The 27,709-nt window shown below is 37.1% G+C and overlaps 1 protein-coding gene and 1 long non-coding RNA gene across 4 annotated transcripts; both read left to right on the top strand.

Annotated features, from left to right (window-relative positions):
• The first annotated feature begins 4,441 nt into the window (after nucleotides 1-4,441).
• Nucleotides 4,442-13,885, top strand: LOC132605182 (uncharacterized). The gene is made up of 3 exons (XR_009569091.1): nucleotides 4,442-4,670; nucleotides 12,115-12,498; nucleotides 13,090-13,885. It is a non-coding gene; the product is annotated as an uncharacterized LOC132605182 (long non-coding RNA).
• Nucleotides 13,886-15,625: 1,740 nt separating this feature from the next.
• Nucleotides 15,626-27,627, top strand: LOC132606444 (uncharacterized). Of its 3 annotated transcripts, none has more exons than XM_060319946.1 (10): nucleotides 15,626-20,429; nucleotides 21,667-21,740; nucleotides 21,822-22,013; nucleotides 22,634-23,429; nucleotides 23,945-24,406; nucleotides 24,507-24,598; nucleotides 24,685-24,786; nucleotides 25,164-25,298; nucleotides 25,375-25,727; nucleotides 25,813-25,951. In XM_060319946.1, exons 4-6 carry the CDS (start codon nucleotides 22,659-22,661, stop codon nucleotides 24,573-24,575), a joined length of 1,302 nt encoding a protein of 433 aa, XP_060175929.1. In that variant the 5' UTR covers nucleotides 15,626-20,429; nucleotides 21,667-21,740; nucleotides 21,822-22,013; nucleotides 22,634-22,658; the 3' UTR covers nucleotides 24,576-24,598; nucleotides 24,685-24,786; nucleotides 25,164-25,298; nucleotides 25,375-25,727; nucleotides 25,813-25,951. The 3 variants fall into 3 exon arrangements, with proteins under 3 accessions (XP_060175929.1, XP_060175930.1, XP_060175931.1); XM_060319947.1 differs by having other exon boundaries at nucleotides 25,164-25,263; XM_060319948.1 differs by lacking the exons at nucleotides 15,626-20,429; nucleotides 21,667-21,740; nucleotides 21,822-22,013; nucleotides 22,634-23,429; nucleotides 23,945-24,406 and adding exons at nucleotides 26,066-26,210; nucleotides 26,297-26,595; nucleotides 26,933-27,166; nucleotides 27,246-27,627 and having other exon boundaries at nucleotides 24,576-24,598; nucleotides 25,813-25,957.
• The last annotated feature ends 82 nt before the right edge of the window (nucleotides 27,628-27,709 follow it).

Here is a 27,709-nt window from a genome sequence, read left to right on the forward strand (position 1 = left end):
GAAAAGGAGGCTTTGTTGTATATGAACAAGTGGATGAACACCCAAGAGAAAGTTTTCAGACAGAAATCAAAAGCACACTGGATACTTTCTGAAGATTGCAACAACGGATACTTCTTTAATTGCATGAAATCAAGGGCTAGCTCAAACAATATTTCCATGATCAAAAGTGCTGATGGCAGAGAACTAGTACAATAAAAGGACATTGAACAGGAGATGCTAACATTTTACAAGGGCCTAATGGGTGCTGCAGCAGATAAAATTCCAACCATAGATCTGACCATCATGAGGCAAGGACCAAAACTGAATCTACAACAACAAAGGGATCTGTGTGTAGCTGTCACGAAGGAAGAAGTGAAGGCTGCCTTATTTGATATTGATGATAACAAAGCACCAGGGATTGATGGGCTCAGTGCATGTTTTTTCAAAAAAAAAAACATGGGAAATTATTCAAGAAGATATCTTTACAGCTGTTCAAGAATTTTTTTAACACAATAAGCTACTGAGAGTTGTGAATAATATTGTGGTCACTTTAATACAAAAAGGTACTTATCTTGAAACAATGAAAGATTTCAGACCTATAGCTTGTTGCCCTACTTTCTACAAAATAATCTCTAAAATCATTTCTACCAGGATTAAAGGGGTACTGGATGGTGTAGTGGGAAATAGTCAATCAGCTTTTATTCCTGGCAGGCTCATCTCTGATAATATTATACTAAGTCATGAACTTGTAAAGGGGTATACTAGGAAAAACATCTCTCCTAGATGTGTGATAAATTTTGACCTCCAAAAATCTTATGATTCAGTTGAGTGGTGATTTATTGAACAAATGCTACAAGAGATAGGATGTCCTATCACTATGGTGGGTTGGATAATGACTTGCATTAAAACTGTTAGCTATATTTCCAGATTAATGGGAAGTTAACTGATGTCATTCAAGCTAAGAGAGGACCGAGACAAGGAGATCCAATGTCTCCATACATTTTTGCTATCTTGATGGAGTATCTGCATAGGTGCCTAAACTCACTTAGATTAGATCCTGATTTTAATTTCCATCCAAGATGTCAGAAACTTGGTATTGTGCACCTTTGCTTTGTAGATGATCTCTTAATGTTTGATAAAGGAGATACACATTCTATTCATTTGGTCATGGAAAAATTTACACCATTTTCTGAAGCTTCGGGCCTCAAAGCAAACCTTAGCAAAAGTCGAGTATACATTGGAGGGGTACAATCTTAGGAACAAAGAAATATCCTAGCATTAATTGGGTATGAAATAGGAGAATTGCCTTTCAGATATCTTGGTGTTCCCCTGTCCACTGAGAGGCCAACGGTTCAGCAATGCAAACCTTTAGTCAACAAAATAACAGTTAGAATCACAAATTGGATGCCAAAGTGCTTGTCCTATGCAGGTAGACTGCAGTTGATTAAGGTTGTGCTATTTGGGGTTCAAGCATATTGGTCTCAACTGTTTCTTCTCCCCCAGAAGGTGACTAAGATGATTGAGGCAACATGTAGAAGTTATCTCTGGTCTGGAGAAACTAGCATCACAAAAAGAGCATTGGTTTCTTGGGATCACATTTGTCTTCACAAAGGAGCTGGAGGGTTATACCTTTTAAACTTGAAAATCTGGAATCAGGCTGCACTGTGTAAACTACTATGGACACTTAGTCTGAAAAAGGATAAACTTTGGATAACATGGGTCCATACATACTACATAAAACAACAAAATTTGAATGATATGAAAGTTCCTACTCAAGCATCATGGATGGTTAGGAATATTATTCATATGAAGAAATATTATGAGACATTGGGAGATCAAAACACATTATTGAATAGAGGCAAGTTTCTTATAGCTGCAGCTTACAAAAGATTGAGAGGATATGTACCTAATGTGGCATGGAAGCAACTCATCTGTCACAACCTTACTGAACCTAAACAAGTGTTTATACTTTGGCTACAACTACGTGTAGGTTGAGGAACAAAGATCTACTAATCAAATGGGGAATTCCGGTTGCTACAAATTATATTTTTTGCTCCAGTGTCCCAAAGAATGCTGCTCATCTTTATTTTGACTGTCCTTACACTCGAACTCTCTGGAGGAAAATGCTTGAATGACAGAACTGAAAGAGGTCAATTCTGAATTGGGAGGCTGAATGGATATGGGTGAAACAGATGGCAGGGGCAAGAATGCTAGAGGAACTGTACTCAAGGCCAGTCTAGCTGCTGTGGTTTAATGCATTTGGACTGAAAGAAATGCGCGAATATTTCAGCAAAAGCAACACTCCTATGGAAGTGTTGCTCCATCAAGTCAAGCTGGCACTATGTATATGGAGAAGGAATAACAATAGGCTGATGAACTGAATAACAGGAAGCACTGTGTTTTTGTTTTGTATCTGAGAAGGGAGGAATAGGCTTTTCTCTCCCTTGGTTATGTATTTCCTGCACTTGGTGATTAATAAAATCTGTTTTAATTGCCAACAAAAACAAAATTATACCACATCGGATGAGGAAGTAAAATATGCGCTTTTATAACCCAACGTGTAATTTAACATGATGTCATGATCTGAAGTGGGGTCCGTCAGCAATTATAATCTCGGAAACTGTTTGGCGAGTATGAATATTTGTAAAATTCTTCTTTTCCACAAATATTTTACACAAGTTTCTTTACATATAATATTCATGTGGATTTGCCTGTGGAAAAATTTGTAAGGAAATTCTTTTTTTCTTTTTTTTTACGAACTTTACTAAAAATTTCTGGCGAACTTTTTTTTTTGTTTGTTTCAAGAAAATCCGCAAGTAACTTACATGGGAATCCAAATCCCTATGTAAAATCTGGGGATTTTGAAATTCACAGGTAATAATTAGCCACAAAGTTTTTTTCATCGGTTTTGTTTTTTTTTTTTTGGGTAGGAAAATCTACAGGAAACTTAGTTACCTGCGAATTTTCATGTATAATCCCCAACAAAATCCCCATTTACTTCGCACTTTTCTAGTAGAACTTATGCACCATAGGCGGTCTTATCTTATACCAGGTAAAGTACTTTTGTCTTCAATTACGATTGTTTACCAGGTTTAACTATACCTGGATAAAACAACTAAATGGCTAAACTACTCCTCAACTCCTTTTTCACAATTCTTTTATACACAATCTTACTTGTGGGGTTTTTATATTTATAAGAGAAGATATAACTTAAGATATCCAAATTGCATGTCCAAACATGGTTTGAAATCATGATTTGAAACCATGTCCCCCTCATGTACTTACACTTTGTTTCTGGATCCATGCCCTTATATTGACTTATTGAATTGTGACAGAATCTTTTCAAGTGAACCTCAAAGTCTTATAATGCACTTATTTCGGTTACTCATCTATGTTGGTAGTTATATGTCTGTTCTAGCTTGTGTTTCTTAAATTCCCTTGGTGAGAAGTTGAGGATTTCAAGAGCTAGTTTGCTGAAGCATTTCGAGAAAAATTGGGTAATATACATGTCGGCATGAGAAACTACTCCTGTTGTATTTACTAATGTCTTTTCATTTAGTGTGGCAGGGTTCCTCTGTGGCCATATATAAAATTAATAACCATATGTTGGTTGGTGATATCGCAGTTTAATGGTGCATGTTATCTTTATCAAAATCTCATTTGTCCATGTTTTCCGGTTAAACTGCACGATAGTATCGGGCAGTTTAATGATTCTTGTTATGTTTACCAACGCCTTCTATATTTGTGCCTGTCTGTCAACCTCCAAACTGTCACTGACTGGTTTAACAAGCCAATGAAGGATCCATCTCTCAAGAATGAAACACTTCTGGCTGTGTCAGAGAGGTATCTCGAAGAAAATGGATCTGATGCTCTCGAGAAACTTATTGCAAAGAAGGTATGTCAGACATTACCGAAATGGACACGCACTTGTTTTGATGTTACATTGGTTAGTTATACAAATGTTGAGACTGCTAATTGAAGAAAATGTATGACTGCGTATTCCACTGGATTTTATAGCAACTTCAGGCTTTATTGTAATTATCATGATCTCCTATTTGCAGTCCAAGGATGATATTTCGGATCATCATGCAGAAGGGATCAAGCCAACTTCGGATTTTATTTCGGATGCTAGTGCTGAAGAACGAGCGCTTACCCCCAACCAGGTGCTTCACCGGTTGTTCATAGCTCCTTGTACTGTATGAAACAGTTATAACTTCTTGTGCTGCTGTTTTACTGGCATCTTCATCCCATAATGATTTGAAAAGTTGCATTAGCAGTTGAATACAAGTTAAATGGATTGCATATATATGATATCATGCACTAATTTTGTGATTTGCTTATTTCCAGCAAATTCATAAAATGATTTGCTTGCACAGATTTAGTGTACCTTCCAACCCTTGGACTATTTTATGTACATGCGGAATAATTGTACTAACATTATGCAGTTATCAGTTTTCTCAATTAAAGCATCAAATCTGTCTGAGCTTTCCTTTTGTTAACAACAGAACTAATTACTTGTTCTTTTCTAGTGAAAATCTTTTTTTCGTGCACATGCTTTCATTCCTTAAAATCCCATAAATAACAATCATAGTTTTCCTAATCAGACAAAACGTGAAGGGAGTGGTCCTGTTTGGGAAGATATCACAGTGATGGACAATATGGCAAAACATGAAGCAGCTGAGCCCAAACAGGTTATATTTGTTAACCCTTGAATTTCCTTAGTTACTTTATTTTTTTGGGATATTATGTGTTCACAAATATTGCTCTAGATTCCTTGATAGATGAAATATTAAACAAGTTGCTAATTGATGATTGATGACGAGGAGAGCTTGAGATGAAGCTTACTATATATACAACAACAACAACAACAACCCAGTGAAATCCCACATCGTGGGGTCTGGGGAGGGTAGAGTGTACGCAGACCTTACTCCTACCAAGGTAGGACGGCTGTTTCCGAAAGACCCTCGGCTCAAGAAAAGCATATAAGCATAAAAAAAGTCAGATAAGGCTAAGAGGTTCAAAGCGATATGGAAATGAAATACTATAAAATAAAATAATGCAAGCGACACAGATACCACAGGATAATCAAAGCACAGGAAATATCAGATAATAGCATAAGTCGGAGCACAAGAAATTATATTGCGATACTGCGACTACTAATAAGAACGGACAACGAGACTATCTACTAGCCTTCTACCCTAATTTGGGTCCTCCAAACCCTCCTATCTAAGGTCATGTCCTCGGTAAGCTGTAATTACGCCATGTCGTGTCTAATTACCTCTCCCCAATACTTCTTCGGCCTACCCCTACCTCGTCTGAAACCATCCATGGCCAACCTCTCACACCTCCGCACTGGGGCATCTGTGTCTCTCCTCTTCACATGCCCAAACCATCTCAATCTCGCTTCTCGCATCTTGTCTTCCACCGAGGCTACCCCCACCTTATCCCGAATATCCTCATTCCTAATCCTGTCACTCCTGGTGTGGCCACACATCCATCTCAACATTCTCATCTCGGCAACTTTCAACTTTTGAACGTGAGAGATCTTAACTGGCCAACACTCCGCCCCATACAACATAGTTGGTCTAACCACCGCTTTGTAGAACTTGCCCTTAAGTTTTGGTGGCACTTTCTTGTCACATACCACTCCGGAAGCAAGCCTCCATTTCATCCACCCTGCCCCAATATGATGTGTGACATCATCGTCAATCTCCCCGCTGCCTTGCACAATAGACCCAAGGTACTTAAAACTACTTTTCTTCTGGATGGCCTGGGTACCAAGCCTCACTTCCAAGCCAGCCTCCTGAGGTGCTTCACTGAACTTACACTCCAAGTACTCTGTCTTGGTCCTACTCAGCTTAAACCCTTTAGCCTCCAGAGTATGTCTCCAACCCTCCAGCTTAGCGTTAACTCCGCTACGAGTCTCGTCGATCAGGACTATGTCGTCCGCGAAAAGCATACACCATGGCACCTCACCTTGAATTTTTCGTGTCAATCCATCCATCACTAAGGCAAATAAAAACGGACTAAGAGCTGATCCTTGATGTAACCCCATCACAACTGGAAAGTGCTCTCTCCTCCTACTGTCCTTACTCTGGTTTTGGCTCCCTCATACATGTCCTTGATCACCCTAATATACGCCACAGGTACATTTTTAGCCTCCAAGCATTTCCATAGGATCTCTCTTGGAACTTTGTCACAAGCCTTTTCTAGGTCGATGAATACCATGTGTAAGTCTCTCTTCCTCTCCCTATACTGCTCCACCATTCTTCTCACAAGATGGATGGCTTCTGTAGTTGAGCGTCCCGGCATGAATCCGAACTGGTTCTCTGAAATAGACACACCTCTCATCACCCTCATCTCCACCACCCTTTCCCACACTTTCATAGTATGGCTTAGCAGTTTGATACCTCTATAGTTGTTACAACTCTGGATATCTCCCTTATTCTTGTATACAGGGATCACAACACTCGCCCTCCATTCTTTGGGCATCAATGCCGTCTTAAAGATGACATTAAACAACCTAGTCAGCCACTCCAAACCTGCCGGCCCCGCGCTCTTCCAAAATTCCCCAGGAATCCCATCAGGTCTGATCGCTCTTCCCCTACGCATCCTACGAACAGCACCCCTAACCTCCTCAAACTTAATACTCATGCAATACCCAAAATCACGACGCCTTCCTGTATGTTCTAAATCTCCCAACACAATGTCTCTGTCCCCTTCTTCATTCAAGAGTTTGGAGAAGTATGACTGCCATCTCCGTCTAATGAGTGTCTCCTCTACCAATACTTTTCCATGCTCGTCCTTGATGCACTTTACTTGATCCACATCACGTGTCTTTCTCTCCCTCGCCTTGTCTAGCCTGAACAATTTCTGGTCCCCTCTTTTCTCTTCTAGTTCAGCATACATGCGTTCAAAAGCTGCCGTTTTTGCCGTCGAAACCGCCAATTTCGCCTCCTTCCTCGCCATCTTATAAAGCTCCGTATTCGTCCACTTCTCCACCTCATCCTTGCTTTCTATCAACTTCGCATACGCCACCTTCTTTGCTTCCACTTTCCCTTGAACTTCTCCATTCCACCACCAGTCCCCTCGATACTGACCACGACTACCTGTCGAGACCCCCAACACTTCCCTTGCTACCACCCTAATGCAACTAGCCGTCTTATCCCACATACTGGTCGCATCCCCACTACTACCCCAGGCCCCCATATCCTTCAATTTCTCTCCCATCTCCAGGGCACTAATCGTGGTCAAACTACCCCATCTGATCCTAGGTCGGTCATCCACGACCCTCTTCTTCCTCGTCCTCTTGATCCCTAAATCCATCACCAAGAGCTTATGTCGGGTTGTAAGATAGTCCCTCGGAATGACCTTACAATCTTTGCACAGACCTTTATCATCCTTCCTAAGGAGTAAAAAGTCTATCTGAGTTTTAGCCACCGAACTACGGAAGGTTACCAAGTGTTCCTCCTTCTTTGGGAAACTCGAATTGGCTATCACCAACCCAAAAGTGAGACTCCTCTTCCATTCTTGTCCCCGAAGCCAAAGCCTCCATACACATCATCATAACCTCCCGAAATAGGCCCGATGTGTTACGCCCCGTATTTTTATACATTGGAACAACCCGGATGAACTATGATAATTTAAGGCCAAGATTATTCCGGGATTTGAAGTCGGGACTTTTGATCATTTGATTTTATTTTGAGATATAAGTTATATATGAAATTGATGGCATTGAACACTTAGGAAATATTGGGACCAAAATCTATAATATTGGAATTTAAAATGTTGTACAAGAATGCCATGGTGGCCATGTAAATGGGATTGGACCCACACATTGTGTGGCCAAATTTAATTGGTCCAACACATTAAGTGGGCCAAAGTTAATATAGACATTTTGTGGGACTAAATAGATGACTAAGTAGTCATCTTCTCTCATTTTTCAACACTTACAAAATATCAAATATTGAGAGCTCCACCTCCCCCCACTGTTTTCGGCCAAGGCAAGAGCAAATCAACCCCCATTTTTAGCTTCTCTAAAATTGATTCCTTGGTGTAGATCAACTATATTGAAGTCCCTAAGTAGCGTGGAAGAGTTGTTTGAGTCATCCAACCACTAGTTGTGCCCAATTTCAAACCCTAACTATTGAAGGAAGTGAATAACAAAGGTAAGATTTCATCTTGTTTATGTACTGTGAATCTTGTATGCCTATAGTAGTAGGTTAAAAATGATGAATATCATGAAATATAGTGTGTTGGAAGTGAGTTGGGTGTGTGGTGCTTGAGCCGTGTAAATGGGTGTTTGTTGTGTTGTGTTGAAATTATGAATTAATGCCTAGTTAGTTTATTATGATCATTGTAGGGTGAAGAACGATTGAGAATCATCCATATATGTACGTTTGTAGTGTTGGATGAAACGGGTCACATTATATGACAATGGACGAATTAATATCGCTTAATGTTTTAGTCGTCGTCGTTGTGAATTCTATGTTGGAAATAAACGTTTATTAACTCAAATTGATATTGTGATTGTTGCGGACTGATTTGGGTGCTATTGTACATTTAATGTGAATTATTTATTGATGAGAATAGCTTTGTTAGAATGTGAATTTTTGGGTACAACTCATGGTTTGGAAATGAGGAGCATGATATAGGGGTGTCTCGGGTTGGGGGCTGAATTCGGCTGAATTGGAGAAAAAATTTGGGTTGTTGGGAATGTTGTATGAATTGCTTAGAATGTCTTTAAATATTGTTAGTATGTGGGCGTATAAGCGTCGATTTTGGCTTGAAGGTAAGCCGTCGAAACAAATAATTAGAAAGTTGTGGGAAGATGTAAAAGAAAGCTATAAATGTTGTTTTGCCCTTCGAATTGGTTATCGATGTTACTAGGATGGTTATTGTGGTTGTTGTTGTTGATTTTGAGCGAGTTAAATTCTCGGGGTAGCCTATTTACAGGGGAAATGCTGCCCGGATTTCTGTAGAATTAAGGGCGAAATTGGAATTTAATGCCCAAAAAGTCTTTAGCTAATGTTTGGCATTTTATGGCTTGTTTGTACACCTTGGGCAGCCCGAATCATAGGTTGGGCTTAGCTTGAGTTGGATCATATTGGAGAGTGTTTGAGGTATGTAAAGCAACCTTCCTTCTTTTGGCATGCCTTAGTTTCACATAGGCTAGATTAGAGCTTTAAGGGAATTCCAAATTCGAGATCCGAGCATGTTATGATCCATATATATATTCTTTGGCACTCTTATGTATGTTTTTATGAAATATGAACCATGATGTATTTGAAGTAATCGCTTTCCGAAATTCGCATAGAAAATGTTCACTTTAAGGAATTTTGTAATCTCTGAATGCCATATTTTTCGCATAGAGGCTCGGATCGCTCCAATAATTTTTATAGGAGTTTTCTTGATGTATAATGGGTATGTTTTTCATAGGCGGGCTCAGTTCGGGTCTATACTCGTTCGTGGGTCCCGCGACGCCCTTTTTGTAAATTCGACAACTTTGAATCAAAAGTGATAATTATTATTCCGATTTCGAATATGACTATTTTACTTATCCTCCGGATTTATAATAATGATTTTATGCATATGATTCCTCACTACTCCGCTCGTGCCTACTATGATATCGTTCGCCGGTTCCCGGGCCGGTTCTGTTGTCGTGCGCTTTTTGATACATTCCGATGTTATGCTGTGTTTATGGTTCACCGTGCTCCTCGCTCGAGGGCCGGGTTCCACTTATGTTTGGCATTATGCTGTGTTTGGTGTTATGCTGTGTTGTGATGTGTGACGGGGATTCGGAGATTTGAAACTTTCTGGTGTTATGCTGTGTTGTGGCGCCATTGACAGGCGGGCGACCACATTTTCCAGTGCCCTATGCATAATTTATACTTTGGAAATAAACATTTTGATATGTATTATTTTTTATATATCTGATTCGATTATTATTCAGATTTATTTCTGTACCTTCTGCTTTGCATACTCAGTACATATTTCGTACTGACCCCCTTCTCCGGGGGCTGCGTTTCATGCCCGCAGGTACAGACGCACAGCCTGGTGATCCACCTGTTTAGGACACCCTTTCTGCTATTCGGAGTGCTCCTCTCTTTCCGGAGCTTATACTTTTGGTATATATATTTATTAGTGCATTTGTATATATTCGTTCATGGGTACGGCGGGGCCCTGTCCCGTCATACGATTCTGTCGGTCTGTTTAGAGGTCTGTGGACATGTTTGTGGGTTAGGGTCTTTCTGTATGGATGTATGTACATGTCGTTTGGGCGATCCCATACGCCGAGGCGGCCGGTCCGCATATGTTGTTTGGGCGATCCTATACGCCGAGGCGGCCGGTCCGCATATGTTTATATATTGCTTGGTTAGCCCTGTGTGGCTTTTGTTGGTATTTTCTGCGTGCAGGGTATATTGGATAGTCCGTAAAACAAAGGAAACTCTGCCGAAATTTTCTGGAAATTACCTAAATTTGAAATAAAGTCTTGTCGGCTTCCGACATATACTAGAATGAGTTGAAAGAATTTGAGATAATATTTGATAGATGGGTTCGGGTGCCCAGATCGGGCACTAGTCACGGCCTACGGGGTTGGGTCGTGACACGATGTGTCCATTGAAATCACCTCCCACGAATATCTTATCAGTAGGCAGTATGCCTCCCACTAACTCGTCCAAATCCTCCCAAAAGCACCTCTTCTCCTCCTCGCCTAAGCCCGCTTGCGGCGCATATGCACTAATAATGTTCAAAGTGAGTACTTCAACGACCACCTTAATCGACATCATCCTATCAGTGGCCCTCCTAACCTCTACCACCTGATCCCTTAATTCACTATCTACTAAAATGCCCACCCCATTTCTATACTTCGACCTACCAGAGAACCACAACTTATACCCGTCTACCTCCCTAGCTTTAGGACCTACCCATTTGGTCTCTTGGATACAAGCTATATTAATCTTCCTCTTCTTAAGAATCTTAACTAGCTCTATAGACTTCCCCGTTAACGTCCCAATGTTCCAAGAACCTACTCTCAACCTAGACGCTCCTTTAACCCACTTACCCCTTCTAACCCTCGCCCCTGTCCCCGAACGAGAACATGACCCTAGTCTACCATCACTAAGCAAAGCCACAAGAATGAGTATGAACTAATAAATTATTCAAAAGTCTAAAGTTAGCAAAATGTAACTACAAGTGTATGGACAAATAATGGGTATGGCAACCGGAGGTACCAACTCTAGTTGAACTGAACCTGTTCGCCGCCGGAAAACACTGTTCAACGTACGAGTTACTGTTCACTGTTGAGTTACTGTTCACTGTCGGAATTCTGCTCGCAAAGACCTGAAACAGGAGAAGAGAAGAGAGGGGAAAAGAAAAAAAGGAACAGGAAAAGGAAAAGGAAAAAAAGAGAAAAAAAGGAGGGAGAAAGAGGGGGCTGGCCGGAAAAGTCTCCGGCGATGGCGCAACTGAGTTCTGGCAGCGCCAGAAGCAGCTAAAAAAAGGGGGAAAAAAAGGAGAAGAGAAGAAGAAGAGGAGAAGAAGAAAAGGGAAGGGAGAAAAAAGTAAATCTGGCCGGAAAAGTGGCCGGCGTTACCTGGTCGCCGGAGTTACCTGAACAGTGATGCGGTCTGGTCGCCGGATGGGGTGGGGGGGGGGGGGGGGGGAAGAGGAGATGTTACCGTTGAGAGCAGAAGAGAGAGAGTCAGCTCACCTGTTGTAGCAGATGAAGCTTACTGTATATGAAAACAAAAAAATTAGGCTCATCGTCTCATCGATCAAGCTAAATGTGCAAGATGGCAAATGATATGCACACTGAATCAAGTACATTATCATTTAGAACAAGAGCAAACCTCGTATATGCTGTAATAACTGCCAAGCAACCTGAAATTTAAACTGGTGCATTTTGTAAAATTAATTCTTTTTGAAATTTGCATTAGATTCAGATATCTTAGTATGGTCTTGAGCCTCTGTTTCTCCTGCAAACATTTGAAGCCATTAGAAAAGGGAGAGAATTAATGCTCTTAAATATTCTTAAACATCAGTACCACCTTTATTCTAGTCTAGTTTTTGTGCTTCTATACTCAAGCAAAATTTATCTGTATGCCAGTGATTAAGATGTCTGTGGACCTGCAGGTTAAAAGTGTGAAGGAAAATCCAATTCAGATTGAGAAGAAAACGACAGGAATGCTGGTCAAGGAAATGGTAATTCCAGCAAATGCTGAAGAGATTAGAAGAGATTAAACTTCCAGAGATTATATCTTCAAAGCAAGTTCAGACAGAGTGGACTTGTGCAGTATGTCAAATGACAGCCCCTCGGAGCAAAACTTGAAGTCCCATCTTAACGGAAGGAAACATAAAGCAAAGTGTGAAGGGCTGAAAACTTGCATGCAAACGGCCAAAAGGGAAGGTAGCTCACCTGTTACATCAAAGTCAAATCAGCTTAATCAGGAGCAAGTAAAACATGCAGCTGCAGCAGGATTGAAGCACGGTGCTAATGAAGCAGCTGAGCCCAAACAGGTTATTATTTTTTAATGCTAGAACTTCCTTGGTCATTTTTGGGATATTATGCCTTCACAAATATTGATCAGCCCAATAGAGAAGATCTTAAGCAAGTGATTGTTCAAAAGAGGAGTGAAGCATGATGTTCCATGAGAATAGCTCATTAGCTGCTAGTTATACTCTTGTTGGTTAAGTTAGGAAAAGTGTGGGTGAGGCTTAGCTGTACATGAAGACAAACAGATTAGGCTGATCAATCAAGTGAAATGCGGAAGATGGCAATTGATACTGCACACTGAGATCAAGTAACATTATCATTTAAACTTAAGAAGACACTCTGTATATGCTAAAACAATCACTGAGTAACCCAAAAGTAAACTGGTGCACTTTGTAAAACTTCCTGCTATGAAGTTTACAAGATTCATTTATCTTAGTTATATTCTCTAACCTCAGTTTCTCCAGTAAACATCTGAAGCCACTAAAAAGGGAGAGAATTGATATATATATATATATATATATATATATATATATATATATATATATATATATATATATAATCAAGCAAAAATAATCTGTATGCCGGCGATTAAAATGTCCTCCGTGGAACTGCAGGTTAAATGTGTGAAGTAAAATCCAATTCAGATTCAGAAGAAAACAACAAGTGTGCAGATCAAGGAAACACTGCTTCCAGCAGATGCTGAGGAGGTTAAACTCTCAGAGACTGATTTGGTAAAGAACGTTCAGACAGAGTGGACTTGTGCGGTATGTCAAGTGACAACCACCTCAGAGCATGACCTGAAATGCTATCTTCTAGGTGGGAGACATAGGGAAAATTGTGAAGAGCTAAAAACTTGCAGGAAAGCGGCCAAACTGATAGAAACCCACCTTGTACTTCAAATAAGCCAGACAAGCTTAAGCAGGAGCAAGTAAAACATGCAATTTCAACTCAAAGAAAGCACAGTACTAATGAGAAACCTAAAGAAAAGGTCCAACTAGGAGCTACTGGACAACATGAAAAGCAGAAGCAAGTGAAGAATGCTGGTGGTGCTAGTCATAATTCTAAGCTGTGGTGTAGTTTTTGTAACGTTAGGTGCCCTGGCGAGATTGGTATGTCTTCACATCTTAACGGTAGGAAGCACTTGGCAAAACTTCAAGAAACGATTGGTGGAACGTGGGGTTTGGATGCAAATATGCAGTTTTACCCAGGTATTTGAAGGTGTTTGGTGTCTTTCAAGGGATGTACTGTTGAAGCAACTTTGTTCTATTATCCATACTGAGATTTAATTGCTTGATCACTGGAAAGGAAAAAGAGGAAAAATCTATGTCAAAAGGTGAAATATTATTGTGTATAGTCAGTTGGTATGAGCAATCAGAGCCTCTAATTTTAACTTGGCTTTTTGTTTCTTCATATCTGTTTTATTTAGTTGTCCTTTCTGCTAACTTTACCAGCTATAGAGGTTTTGCAGCAGCGCTAAATGGAGTTTATTTATAGTAGTACGAAATGAAGAGCTAAACGTACATAAACATAAAAAGCACAAAGAAGGGAGTTCTGGATGAATCAAAAGGCTTCCAATGTTTTTCTTGTAATGAATCTTTGGAACTAAAATGGAAACAAACAAGAAATGTTATTGCACTTCAAATGCGGACTGGTTGCAAGACTTGAACAATATTTAAAATCCTATAATAATAAGATTCTTTTCATTTGTCTCCCCTGAATTTTGCTAAGTTAACCACAATACCCTCCTAGAAACACAAGTAGTTTGCCTCTTCAGCAACTCATTATATTTTACATAATGTCTATGTGTACAACTTTAACAACATAATCCATTTTCGTGCCCCCCCCCCCCCCCCCCCACCCCCCAAAAAAAAAAAAAAAAAAAAAAAACGAGCCATCATGTACCATATCTACGTGACACCACTTTAAAAAATAATTTATTTTCTGGCCTGTTTTGAAAAAAAAGACATTATGGGTGATATATCGGCCACTAGATGTGGTCGAAAAATGGGTTTTAAGTGATACATTATGTTAAGTGAGATACTGACGTGAATAAATTTACAAGTTGACAAGATAGACGTGGCAGCCTACTTGCATTTTTCAGGATCATACATACAACATTTTCCGGCTTTTATTATTTTCTGTAATATATAGGTATTATTGACACCAAAGCCCCGGGGTAATAATTAAATGAGCTGAGCATTTTGAAACCCTTAAATGATTTTTATAAATTGTCCAGGTTAATATTTCTTCCCTTAAATTAATAAAAGGTATTTTCATGCATCATAAATTTATTTAGAGAAATTAATGAGTATTTTCATGATGTTTTATGAGATTTTGTTAATTTTTTTTTTTTAAAAAAAAAAAGAGAAGAAGGGTTTTCATTTATTTAATTATTTAAAATTATCAACTTTTGCAAATACTTTTTAATCTTTGAGAGTTTGAGTAATTTAAATAATTTAAGTAATTAACTATTTAACCCTTTAAACTTCTAATTTCTATATAATCTGCATGATTTGTCAAAAATAGGCATAATTGCCCATAAATGTTTTAATTAGGTTAATTAATTAATTAAGCGATAATTAATGCAAAATTGATCCTTTATATAAATATATTTTGTCTTGGCCAGCTCATGATTTACAGAAATTGGAGTTATTTTGCAAAATCAGCCTGTTAATCTTTTATTTGAAATAACTTGTTTAATTTAATTTCAAAATTGCTAATTACGCCAAGCAAGGCCATAATTGAAACAATTGTGCTAGGTTAATCGATTAAGGCCATTTTTAGGCCCATTAATAATTTGACCGATTTTTTAATTATTTTAATAAAATAATTACGGCCTAATTTTTCCCATAATTTAAAACTTTTTCAATTTTAGTATTTTCCCTAACTACTGGTTTTTATGTATTAGATATACATATGTATACACCAAGTGTGTGTGTGTGTGTGTGTGTATACTTGGTGTATACAAATATGATTGGGCCCTTTAATTAATAACCAGCATTTTGGATCGAGTCCAGCCCAAGACCAGGCTGAGACCCGGCCCAGTTAGTTTTAAACAGATAATAAACATATCCCCACCCCACCCCTCATTTCATTTCTTTTTTTTAAACCTCCCACCCCTCCCCTCCCCCCCCCCCCCCCCCCAAAAAAACCCGATTCTCTCTCTCTCTATTTTCTTACCTCTTCCACGAAACCCTAGTAGCCGCCTCAACTTTCTTCACCTATCTCATGCCAAAAATGGCATGTTTACAGACCTGGCCCGACATACACAGTAGTTGCATGCCTATTGTGGTGAAAGTGCTAAAGTTTACTTGTTTTTTCATGGTAGCCCTTACCCGAATATGCTAAAATATTTACTTTACTCTGTTGTTTTCATCAAAATTGTCTTTATTTGTTGCTTTTAAGATTATTTTCGTTGGTATTTTGTTATTGGTCCATATCCGTTGGGTCAGATCGACCCAAGAGTGTCAGATCTGACCGTGTATTGACTTGTTTCTGATCTAGATCGTTGATTTGTTGGCTAATTTGTTAGATTGTAAGGAAAGGGGTTTGTCCCACATTGATTGCTGTTGATTTCATTTGAACTGTGGGGTTTAGAACCCCAGCCTTTGCACAAAAACAAGTCTTTTTCGAGGGAGAACAAAAAATCGAAAACTGGAAAAATAGCAAGGAAAATATATATAGAGAAAACAATTAGGAAAAAAGAAGTGAAAAACTTAGATTTTCAGAAAGACTTCCTAGTAAAAGAATTCTGAAAACCTAAACTAAGTAGTTGGGGTTTTAGTTAAAATATTTGGTTCTTATTTTCTTTTTCTCCGTGTGTGGCTGGGTTTGCTGATTTGGAAGCACATAGGCTCTAAAATCCATTCTTGTCTTGGCTGCGCATTTAAAAGGTAAACCTTGATTTAGTTTATTTCATTTTTGTATTTAGTACTTAATATCCTGCCTAATTTAAATATATTTGTAGGTTAGTTATGATCATATGTTCATGTGTTAAATATGTCTTGATTGGTTTTGTCCTTAATGTGTGATTTCATTTGATAAGAACATGATAAGGATGAAGGAAAATATCATAGTGAAGTTCATTTAAGAATGTAGATTGTTGAAATGCTTTTGGTTTTTGTTTGTTCATATGGTCTTGAGGTTCAGTGTTCATCATAAAGAGGTGTGTGTGTGGTGTTTCGAAGGTCCTTTTCTCTATCCCTTGCCTTTTTCTTGAATATTATTGTTAGTTTACTGAGCATGATCTTAAGTAGAGTAAGGCACAATAAGTTCAATTTAAATAAAAGATAAGAGAGGTGAAATAGTCTGTGTGTAATACAGTTGAACATGGTTGATTTGTTGGTAGTATGTTCTTGTGATTATAGTTAAATATCCCTATTTTGCTAGTCAGTCATGAATTGCCCTATTTGTGAAGTGAGGTCTGTTGGCCAAATCTTAACTGGGCTGTCGGAATTTGATCAGTTGTTTCTGGATATAGCTTCTGATGTGCTCCTTTTTTTTTTTTTTCTGAAAATGAATGAATAAAGGAAGATTTAGATAAAAATATATATATATATATATATGCTGGTGGGATGTCTCATTGCTTCCTTCTTCTTAAATAATCTTACATTTAGAGTAGAGTGAGACAAGATAAGCTAGTTGTTTGTTTGTTGTCTAATAATAGAACAAAGGGGTAGCAGGATCATGCTTTAGGTCTATAGTTTGATTGTTTGTTCATGGCTGTGACTATGCTTGTGTCATCACCTAATATGGATTATGCATGACCACCTATGACTTGTGACAAGTGTATGATAATCCATGACTCATAGCAGAGTCTTAGAACCATCCTGTTCATGACACTTAAATGTGAACCTTGTTTCCTTTTGATCTGCTTAAGGCTGTTTTATCTTGATGAAATTTGTTTGCTTGTGCACATGGTGTTCACAACTTGTCTTGATAGTCTATACCATAAGCCATTCACCTAGAAGTAGTTTACCTCCCTAAATGTGCAAAATCTAATGGGAAAGGAAAAGTAAAGAAAATAGGAGAAGTAATAGAAACCACAAGATCAAGTCTTCATTTAAGGCTAACTAGAGTTGATTTAGTTGCTAAATGGTTATTGGACTAACTGTTAACCTTTCCACCTAGTCATTATTGAAACTAAAAAGGGTATAAAATAAAGAATGAAATGAAAGTGATGTCTAAGGAAGAGGTATGTTCTCTTGTTTGTGATTCCTTTTGCTGGCACTGCTCCTATTAGTTGGTCTTACTTTAGAAATGAAGTAATTTGTTACAAAAAGTAAGGGACTGATATATTGTGCGCTTGTATCTGTATTGTCTTCACCCATACATGAGTTTTAATTTGATAAAGGATTATGAATGTTCAAGTTTATAAGTCTAAGTATTGAAAGAAGAATGAAAAGGAGCAACTTGAATTTGATTTGTTCAAGTCCTGAACAATTTAGAGATTAAGGCTTTACCTTGGGACATGAATATTCTCTTTGTTTCTCCTATGTGTGTAAGTAGCTGATGTAGCAATTATAATCCCTATGTTTACAAATTGCCTAGGCTTAAAGATAGACATAGATAGAAAGAAAAGCCTTATGATAATAATCTAAGTAAAAAGGAGTAGGAAGGAATGGGATAAAAGAAAGTAGTATTTAAGAACTAAAAAGGAAAAACAACTTGTCTGTTGATTTGTAAATGGCTTAGTGTCATTTGGGGTATGATTGGGGAAAAGGGGAAATAAAAGGTCAATATTGTATGGGTTGAGGTTGAAAACCACTTGGCTAGATGAGGAAGGTCTTTTAAAGACACCTTAGGAGATGATTGAGAAACTTGACCCATAGTATCTTTTCTCCTAGCGAAAAGGTTGTCATGGCATCCCTCTCAAGTCTATGGGGTATAACCTCTCACCTTTGCACTTTGATGTCATCTTGTGATACTGTTAAGGTTTTTGAGCCTTGAAAGATGGAATTGCCTGTACATCTGTAATGGACTGTTAGAACTGATTTAGCTTGATTTTTGTTGTGTCTGTTTCAATGTGCCTTAAGGAAATGTTTGGATTAGTTGAAAACTGTAATAAAACTGGAAAAGTTTTTTTTTGTTTTTTGTTTAGAGACACTCTTTGTTTTGGTAAATAAAAATAGAAGAGCCCTTCCCTATTGTGAAAAGAACATGATGGTATATGACAGAACCTTTAGCAACTAGTTAAGTTAGGTTTATGATCTGGACTCTATGTAGATTCTGTGTGTATTATTGTGATTTCAACCTGTGTTCTGAAAAATGGTCTGTTTCTCCCTTCCCCTAAGTCCTAATAAATGACTCTTTTAAAAGATAAGAAGGTTCATGGCACTATTCTTTTTAGTCAGGATAGCAATGTAGGTTGATGGTGGGGGGTTGGGGGCGAGGGTATATTTGACCCTTCTTCTCTGTGATTCTTTAAACAATAACTCATGTTTTCTTTCCATTTCTTTCTCTGAACTAAGTCATGAGTCCATTAATACAGAGGCCCAACAATAGATAAAGTTGTCCCTACTCTAGTCATGTTTGAATGAAGTTGTTTTCCTTCGGTGCAACATGTAAAGTTAGAAATATGTGATACTTATTCAAGTTTTAGAGAAAAGATGAAGATTAGGAATAAGGTCAGAGCTAAGATTAAGTGCATCCCTTGAGTTAATTTAAACTTTCCTGCAAATAGGACAGGATCAAGAGCAAAGGTTAGGACACCTAGAGTAAAAAAATATAGGATCCCTATGCATTTTGAGACTATGACCTGCCTATTTGCTTAAGTCATTTAAAAGGGTGTAACTGATTAGGTCTAAGATTCATACACTCCATATGGGAACATGATAGCTTAAAAAGTCCTGGGCAGTTGCTTCTATAGACAACCCTAACTTGGTTTCTATTGTTTCTTGTGTCTTGAATTGGGTTCTTTGAAAAAAACTAACAGGATATCATACCATAAAGGACTATGGTTTGTGCCTGCTTTGTGCTGTGGTTGTTAAGATTACAGTTTGTATCTACCTATTTATTCTTTGTCTTTATAAGAGGAATCACTTAGACTTGAAATATAATGTCTTGAAGATAACAAAGTAATCACTTGAATTGTCCATAAACCATTTAAGAGTTATGCTTAGACAGCCACAGGTATACTCTATGTATGTTAAACCTGTTATGATGACATTGTGCTTAGAGAATGATTTTTCTCTTTGTGTTCTTATACTTCATCACATCTGCCTGATTTCATGTTGTTTAGAACTGTATTTGACTGATCTGTTGTGGTTTGTTTGGTTAAAGTTTCACTTAGGCTATGATGAGCCCACATAGGTTACTTTTATTTTTATGCTTAAATCATGTTTTTCTATACTGGTATCATTATTTCTTGTTGACTGATAGTGATTCCATACACATATATATTAGATGCATCTTATTTATTCTGAACCATGTGTGGGTGTGTGTGAATATGTGTCTTCCCTGTTTATTGGTTGAGAGGCAGTTTAGGTAGATGGGGGTCTAGTTTGAACCCTTCCCTAGTGACCAGCCATGCCGGAGGTTCATGAAACCTCTTGGAACTTGTGCAGCATCAGGATTAAAATGGGGGTGATGACTTGGCCTCCCACCACCTAGTTTGGGATGTTGAGTTTGAGGACATGGAAACACATATGCCTCACATGGTCTCTTGAGTAAATATGATATACTGTGTATATATGTTGTATATTCACGTATATAATAGGATTTATAAAACAGTAGTATACTTTGTCTGCTCTGTGTGCATATCATATGTATGATATGAATAGAAAATATAAACTAACCGGGGTCTTTTATTTTTTTCCCTCTCTACTGCATGGCCACTCGGGCCGAGGTCCAGCCACCTTATTAGGTTAGAAGCCCAATGAGGAAACTTTCCTTCAAACGTCTTTGGGTCCAAAAGGAAGAAAGGGAAGCTAATATATTGAAGGCCCAATCATAGGTAAAAATGATACGAAGGTCCAGCCATAGGTGAAAATGGTTGGGTTTTGGTACACCCCATTTTATTTTATTCAATTCCATCGTATTTCCGTTATATTTGGCTTGCTTGTATTGTGCTTGTTATTTGTAAACCCACAAATATTATTGGAACCTTTATTATGAATTAGGCATCTTGGGCAAACGGTACATATGCCATTTAGATTGACTTTAGCACCCGAAATTTTTTCAAAACCTTGAGAACGCGTACTAATTTTGAAGAGTAAAAAAATGGAGGCAACTGCTACAATTTTAATAAGTAATAAACTGGAAAAGATTTTGGGAATGCGAGAAATAGTATAGACAACTTTGTGTAATACTTAGAGGATAAATAGATTAGGCAAAAGGCTTCCTTCTTAAAAACGATTTGAAAGCATATATTTTCTGGTTTTGGGGTTTTGGTAAAAGGTTTTGATATGTTTTGGGCCATATCCCACTTGTCTTTTCTAAAAGAAAACGAATGCTCATTGAAATGTTTTGGGTTAGAGTGCACTCGGTCTGGTATTTGAAAACAAAATGATGAAAGGTCTCTTTTGGACTAAAACCCCGTCTAATTTTGTATAAATTTGTGGTCAAATAAACTTGGCTAAGGCCTACGTTTTTAAATGGTTAGACATAGGGCGTGTTTAGGTCAATAGTCCATACAGCTTGGTCATTTTTAAGAAAACCCAAATAAACTTACTTCTTTGGTTTAAGACCCACTTGGCCTTTTTCCTGCAAATCACGATCAATATTTTTTGGGCCAAGGCCCACGATTTCAATAAATAAAGGAATTTTTACTGGTTATAGCTTCTTATAAGACATATTTAATGATAATAACTACCATTTTATTTATTTTTATTTAGTAACTAATTTACTTTTTTTATTTACCATCTATAACTACATCAGTAAATTACAGTTATTGATAAATATACACAGTTAAATACACTCAGTAACTGACCGTATTAGACTCTACCATATTCCCATATCCCAAGTTTAACGGATACATCATTATTCAACTTGATTTCTCTCTCATTCTTCATTAATTTTCACCATTTTTTTCTCCATTATCTCCTTCACGATCAACATTAGCAAAAGATTCTTCCGTGATTTTTGGGGAATGTATATTTCTTTAGATTTTTTCTTGCTCTAGTAGTGTATTTTCATATTTTAGTCTTTTTCTTTCCACCAAATTCAAGTCAATTGAAGTATTAAATTGCTAGGGTTTCAAGCAATTGGAAGTTAAATGCTTATACATTAATGGTAGATGGAACAAAATCAAACATGGTTACTCGAGGTATACATTCTACTCTTCAAAATTTTGGTTATCCTTCTTTTGGATTTGGGATTTCTCAACAAGAACATGATGTTGTTGCAGGTTCGGCTGAGAGAATCATTTCTGAAAGAAGGATAAAAAATAATCATGATCCTTCCCACATGCAAAGGCCTAAAAAAAATGGTAGTCACAAAATCAACAAAGAAAATAGATACCGAAAAAGAGATGAAGAGGAAAAAAGTCGTACAACATGAAGCAGGAGAAGAGGAAGAGTTTGACCTAGCGATGAAGCAGGTATTCTTGAACTTGCGAATATTTTGATGTATGTTATGTATTGATGTATGATATGTAATGATGTATGTTATGCATTGATGAATGTATTTGATATATGTTATGTATTGATGAAGAGTGTTTTTTTCGTATTTTTTGAATGTATGTTATGTATTTGGAAAATTGATGAACTGAGAATCATATTTTTTTCTGTGTCTCTTATGTTATGTATTTGGAAAATTGGAAAATTGATGAACTGGGAATCATATATTTGGAAATTTGCTGAGTATTTGAAAAGGTTGATGAACTGAGAATCATGTTTTTGAATTTGGAAAATTGAAAAACCTGGAACCATCTTCAATGTATGTGATGTATTTAGACAATTGATGAATTGAGAACCACATATTATTGGAATTTTACTGTGTATCTGAAAAGGGTGATGAACTGAGAATCATATATTTTTGAATGTACACATGGTTATTTAATCATTTGTGTACATATTTGTTGTAGTTATGTATGGTTCACTCTAATTTTCTTCATCACTTTCATATGATATTCGTATACATATATTTGTTATGTCTTCTTTTTAATTAACTACTTGTATTTATACAAGATGATAAATTCTTTGTCCAATATCCTCCCAGTCATGCAATACGCTATGCTTCTTACATGAACCCGAAAGTTAAAAAAGAATTGAAGGACAAGCTTACGGATAGACAGTTTGAACTCTTTTCCGAGACTATATTTGGGGAATACCTTGACATGCAGCATTGCGAAGTTCAACCACAGATGTTCAGGTGTTTTATGGTTAGAGAGCTGAAAAAAAGTACCCCTACTGCCTTTGTTATTGATGTTAATGGTTTCGAATTGTCGTTCAAGCTTTTCGATTTTGCATTAATGATTGGGTTGAAGTGTTTTGGGGAAGAAATTGTTGTTAACTCTAAGAAAAACAAACTGTTGGATACATATTTTGGGGGTTCCAACAAAAGTGTGAAAAATGGTGAATTGCTTGAATGCTTTGAGGATCAGAATTGGGGCATTGACGATGATGCAGACGGACATGTTGTAAAGATTGCATTACTGTATTTTATCCATACATACATCCTATCCGGTGAGAAAAACAATGTAGTCATTCCAAGGCTCCATTTTGACTTGGTAGAGAGTGGGCGGTATGTAGACTACACATGGGGAAAGGAAGCGTTTGATGATTTGGTCAGAAGTATTCACCATAAGATGGATAAGACAAAACAGAATTATTGTCTTCCTGGTTTTCCGTTTGCTATGCAAGCATGGCTATACGAGTGCTGCTCCAACGTTTACCCAAATTTGACAGTAAAAAATGGAGATTGTATTCCCAGAATGTTCAACTGGAAAACTATAGACGGGACTCCACACTTTAAAGATCCCATGACTGGCATGTTCAATGATGACGAGTCAGAGGTAATTTGCACTCATTATTGTTAATGCAAAATTACATGGATGTTCAAATTAAGACAATCTAGTTTTCAACATGTATTTGAATCATAACTGTTTATTTTGATAAAAAATAGTGAACTGTCAATTAGATTATGAGTTTTTTTTCAAATGTATATCCACATATATCTGAAGCATAATTATGTATTTGAACCTATGTATATGAAATTATGTATTTGAACCTATGTATATGAAATTATTCATAGGCTCAAAATACATGAAAATAAGTGTATATCCACATGTATCTGAACATATGTCAATCAGATACATGTATCTGAACCTATGTCAATCAGATTACTAGTCTTTTACAAATGTATAACCACATGTAGCTGAACATAATTATGTATTTTGAACCTATGTATATCAAATATGTATTTTGAACCTATGTATATTAAAATAAACATAAGTTCAAAAACATGAAAAAAATTCTGAAATATTTGGTATTTTTGTAGCTGACTTATTTAAGTACGATTCTTTTGCAGGACCGTCTTACATATAGGAATATTGTGCCGACCATCAGTGAGATTGAGGAACTTGGATTGCGTCCATATCTCTCTGGTAATTCTGCATCGACATGTCAACAACAGGTGGCGGATGACTATGATGATTTTAGTTTGACACCACCACATGCGTCTGCGGCCAAGCAGCCTCAAAATAAAGGTGTATCACAATCTCCACCTCACAAGAAGCCTAGACAGATGCCAATGGCACCATCGTCATTGAAGAAGACCGCATCTGCAATTACACGTGTTGGTAATCATCCGAGTGGTGGACGATTGACCAGACGTCATGGGTTGGCATTAACTGGGCATGCTTCAGCAGTGGAAAAGGAATCAGCTCCAATACCCAACCCCCCGTCTGCTATTCCTGTTGACGTCCCATCCACCAGCAAATTCGAGGATATCTCTGGTCTGAGGGAGGAACTCAATGAGTTTAAGAATAAAGTAAGACTTATTATTTCTTCTTTATCATATTTTTTTGTTTGTATTATATTACTGTTTAATAAGGTATGCAATTTTATGTTTATATTGTTTGAAATTTTAGGTTTACGCCGAATCAAGGATCTTCACAAAGCCATCAACGAAAACTTTGCCAAGGTTTTTGAATATATGAAAGTGAATCAAACTACAGAAAAGGTATTAAAGATCCATACATATACAATTATTTGAAAATTTGAAATACAACGGATAAATAAAATTTATCAATAAAACTGTTTTTATAGGGTGCTGACAGTGCGGCCCCGGTTCAGCCAGCCGACGAGTACATTCCACGGGATGCTGGAGTACAAATGCAAACCGACATGGGTCATGCAGCGTCAACAGAGGTAATTTGTTGGTGAATTCGATGTATCGAAATTGTACTTGTATTTTCTGATTGACATAATTGGATTTTTTAAAAATGTTTTTGGTGTGTTTTGAATGTATTTGTTTTCCATAAAAATACTTTGTTGTATATCAGAGTGTATTTTATGTATCTGTAAAACTATCCAGTGTATTTGGTTCAAGTTTATTTGACATATTTTGAATTTACATTCCATGTATCTGGTTGCCTTTTTTTCAAATACAACACAGTTTTTACTGTGTCATGTATTTATTGGGTATCTTGAATTACGCTTTGATGTACATGGATGTACGTTGAAAATACTTATATTTTATTGATGTATTTGCCTTATTTATTTAATTTTGCTATTTTTTTTCAAAGGGAGTTGACATGCAACAGTTTGATGTGCCTGATATTGGAATGGATCACCGCAACGAAAGTGGGAAAACATTAAAGGCATCTACTGAAGAACTTTAAGAAGGTGGTGATAATTCTGGAGAACAAAAAGAATCGACGGTATGCATAGATCAAATACATCTGACTGTTTCATAATATATATTGTGTACTTAATGTATTTCCATTTCTTGAATAGGAATACATAGTTCAGTTTCCCGACGACACCGTATCTGTCAAATCGCCAGTCGTATCAGGAAACTCCGCTGACATAGCAGAGGTCCTAGCTGATAGTTCTCGCACAGGCTGGTCTTCGGGTCCCTCTCATGACAAGAGTGCTGTATTGCAGGAAGATCGTCCTATTTTCGAGACGCCGCCTAAAGTTAGTGAGCATGTGATTCCCTTATCTCAGTTTCTTTTGCCTGACGAGCTGTTTCCAAGCCAAACTCCTGAAAGAAGAATGGTTTTGCATCCATCAGTAGCCCGGAATAGGCGTCCTAGTAGATACCAAGCTTCCCATTTCATGGAGGATTACGACTCTGCTTCACGAAAGTATATATAAAAAAGCATTAATGCATTTAATTTTTTGTATTGCAAAGCATTTTATATTGATCATATGTATTTTGAATATTTTCAGCTAGTTCAAAACACATCACTGTCCGCATTTTTAAGAAGAAGCATCCATTCGCGGAAGATCCTATCACTGGCCCAGTCGACACAGAGCTTTTTGATAAATACTTGGAGTGGATTCGCAAGGGACTGCTTGTCAGGCATGAAAATAAGTATGTTCTTCATGTAAAATTTGTAGATACATTTACTGTTTAATGTAGATATCAGTCATTTATTTTCATATCAACTAACTGTATGTATTTTGCATAATTATTTCGTAGAAAGAACAATGAAGACCGTTACAGAAAGAAGATGGCAGCTTTGGAGATCGATGCAGATTATACTTATAATTTTGGCATCACAGTAGTAGAGAACAAACACTGGTTCTACCAGTTATCAATGAGTGGCCAGCTGTGGAATGATGAGGTTCAATAAAGATATAGATACATAAAATACAATATTCCATTTTTTTAAGATTTATGTTTTTAATGTTTATGTGTTTCGATTTTTAGCACATTGACGTGATTTTCTACTACTTACGAAAGAAAGGAAAGTATGACAGAAGGAGCACTTTCAAATACACAACAGTTGACTGTCTCTTCATGCAAAAGGTTGATCAAACATATCTTGCATACAACAACCCGGAAACTGGACCCAATGTAGCCAACGAAGAAGACGATATATGTCAATATGTTAAGGGCTACAGATTGCATGCAAATGTCCCGTGGCATTCAGTTGACAATATTTTTATACCTGTCAACATCAAAGAGGATAATCATTGGATTTTGGTCGTACTCTCATTCAATGACAGGTATTTTATGTATATATATATATATATATATATATATATATATATATATATATATATATATATATATATATATATATATATATATATATATATATATATTATTAGTTAAGTATTTTCAGTTTCAACTGTGTTTTAATGAATCATATATTTATGTATACTCTTTTCGGATAATCATTGTTGGCCTTCAGAGTGTACTTTATGTATCTGTAAAACTATCCAGTGTATTTGGTTCAAGTTTATTGATATTTTTTGAATTTACATTCCATGTATCTGGTTGCCTTTTTTACAAATACAACACAGTTTTTAATGTGTCATGTGTTTCTTTTCGGTACGACAGGCGACTTTATGTGTACAAATCATACCGAGGCAGCGCAGGCCACAATGTGGTTGTTAGAAAGGAAGTACAAAAGCTTGTTGCCCTCTTGCCACATTATCTACACATAAGTGGATTCTACACTAAAAAAACTGGCATAAATTGGCAGAATCACCCAGCATATACGGGCATGACACAGAATGAGAACATTCAAGTGGAGTATGTAGAAAATCTGCCGCAGCAAGACACTATCAGCATGTACGTATATTTTAATGTATTGCAATTTTTCATATACGAGGTTCATTCTAATAATCCTACTTCTTTTATACCTTTCCAGGGATTGTGGTGTGTACGTAGCAGCGTTCGCTGAATATCTAAGCACTGGTGAAGGTATCCCAACACAAATCGATGCAACAATGCTCCGCAATAGGTACGGCACACTCCTTTGGGACAATGCTGCACGGAAAATCGATGAACATGCTATGAGCAACATTGAGGAGCCACCAAAACCAGTTAGGCCAGCAGTGGATTATGGCAAAGCTGACAGAATTGATGTTACTTAGGATTGATGTAGGAATATTTAATTGTAATTTCAGACTATGGCTATTTTGATAGCAAATATTTTAGATTTAGTTAGTTTAAGACTATCTTATCATTTTCCTTAAGTTTTAACTGGAACATTTAAGCTTATTCTAATTTATCAAAGTTGTGTGATTTTATTTTGGGAATTTAGATGGATGTGTATATCTGGCTATATCTTGGATGCGACAAAGTGAGGTACACTATAAATACGTACGCGTA

Source organism: Lycium barbarum, chromosome 8 (genome assembly GCF_019175385.1).
Source record: "Lycium barbarum isolate Lr01 chromosome 8, ASM1917538v2, whole genome shotgun sequence".
In the NCBI taxonomy this organism is placed as follows: Eukaryota; Viridiplantae; Streptophyta; class Magnoliopsida; order Solanales; family Solanaceae; genus Lycium; species Lycium barbarum.

What these genes read in the sequence shown, in the direction of transcription:
- LOC132606444 (XM_060319946.1), top strand. Translation starts at nt 22,659, where the DNA reads ATGAACCCGAAAGTTAAAAAAGAATTGAAGGACAAGCTTACGGATAGA. An exon ending in TCAATGATGACGAGTCAGAG is followed by an intron (nt 23,430 to 23,944) that starts GTAATTTGCACT and finishes ATTCTTTTGCAG; the next exon opens with GACCGTCTTACATATAGGAA. An exon ending in TCAATGAGTTTAAGAATAAA is followed by an intron (nt 24,407 to 24,506) that starts GTAAGACTTATT and finishes TTGAAATTTTAG; the next exon opens with GTTTACGCCGAATCAAGGAT.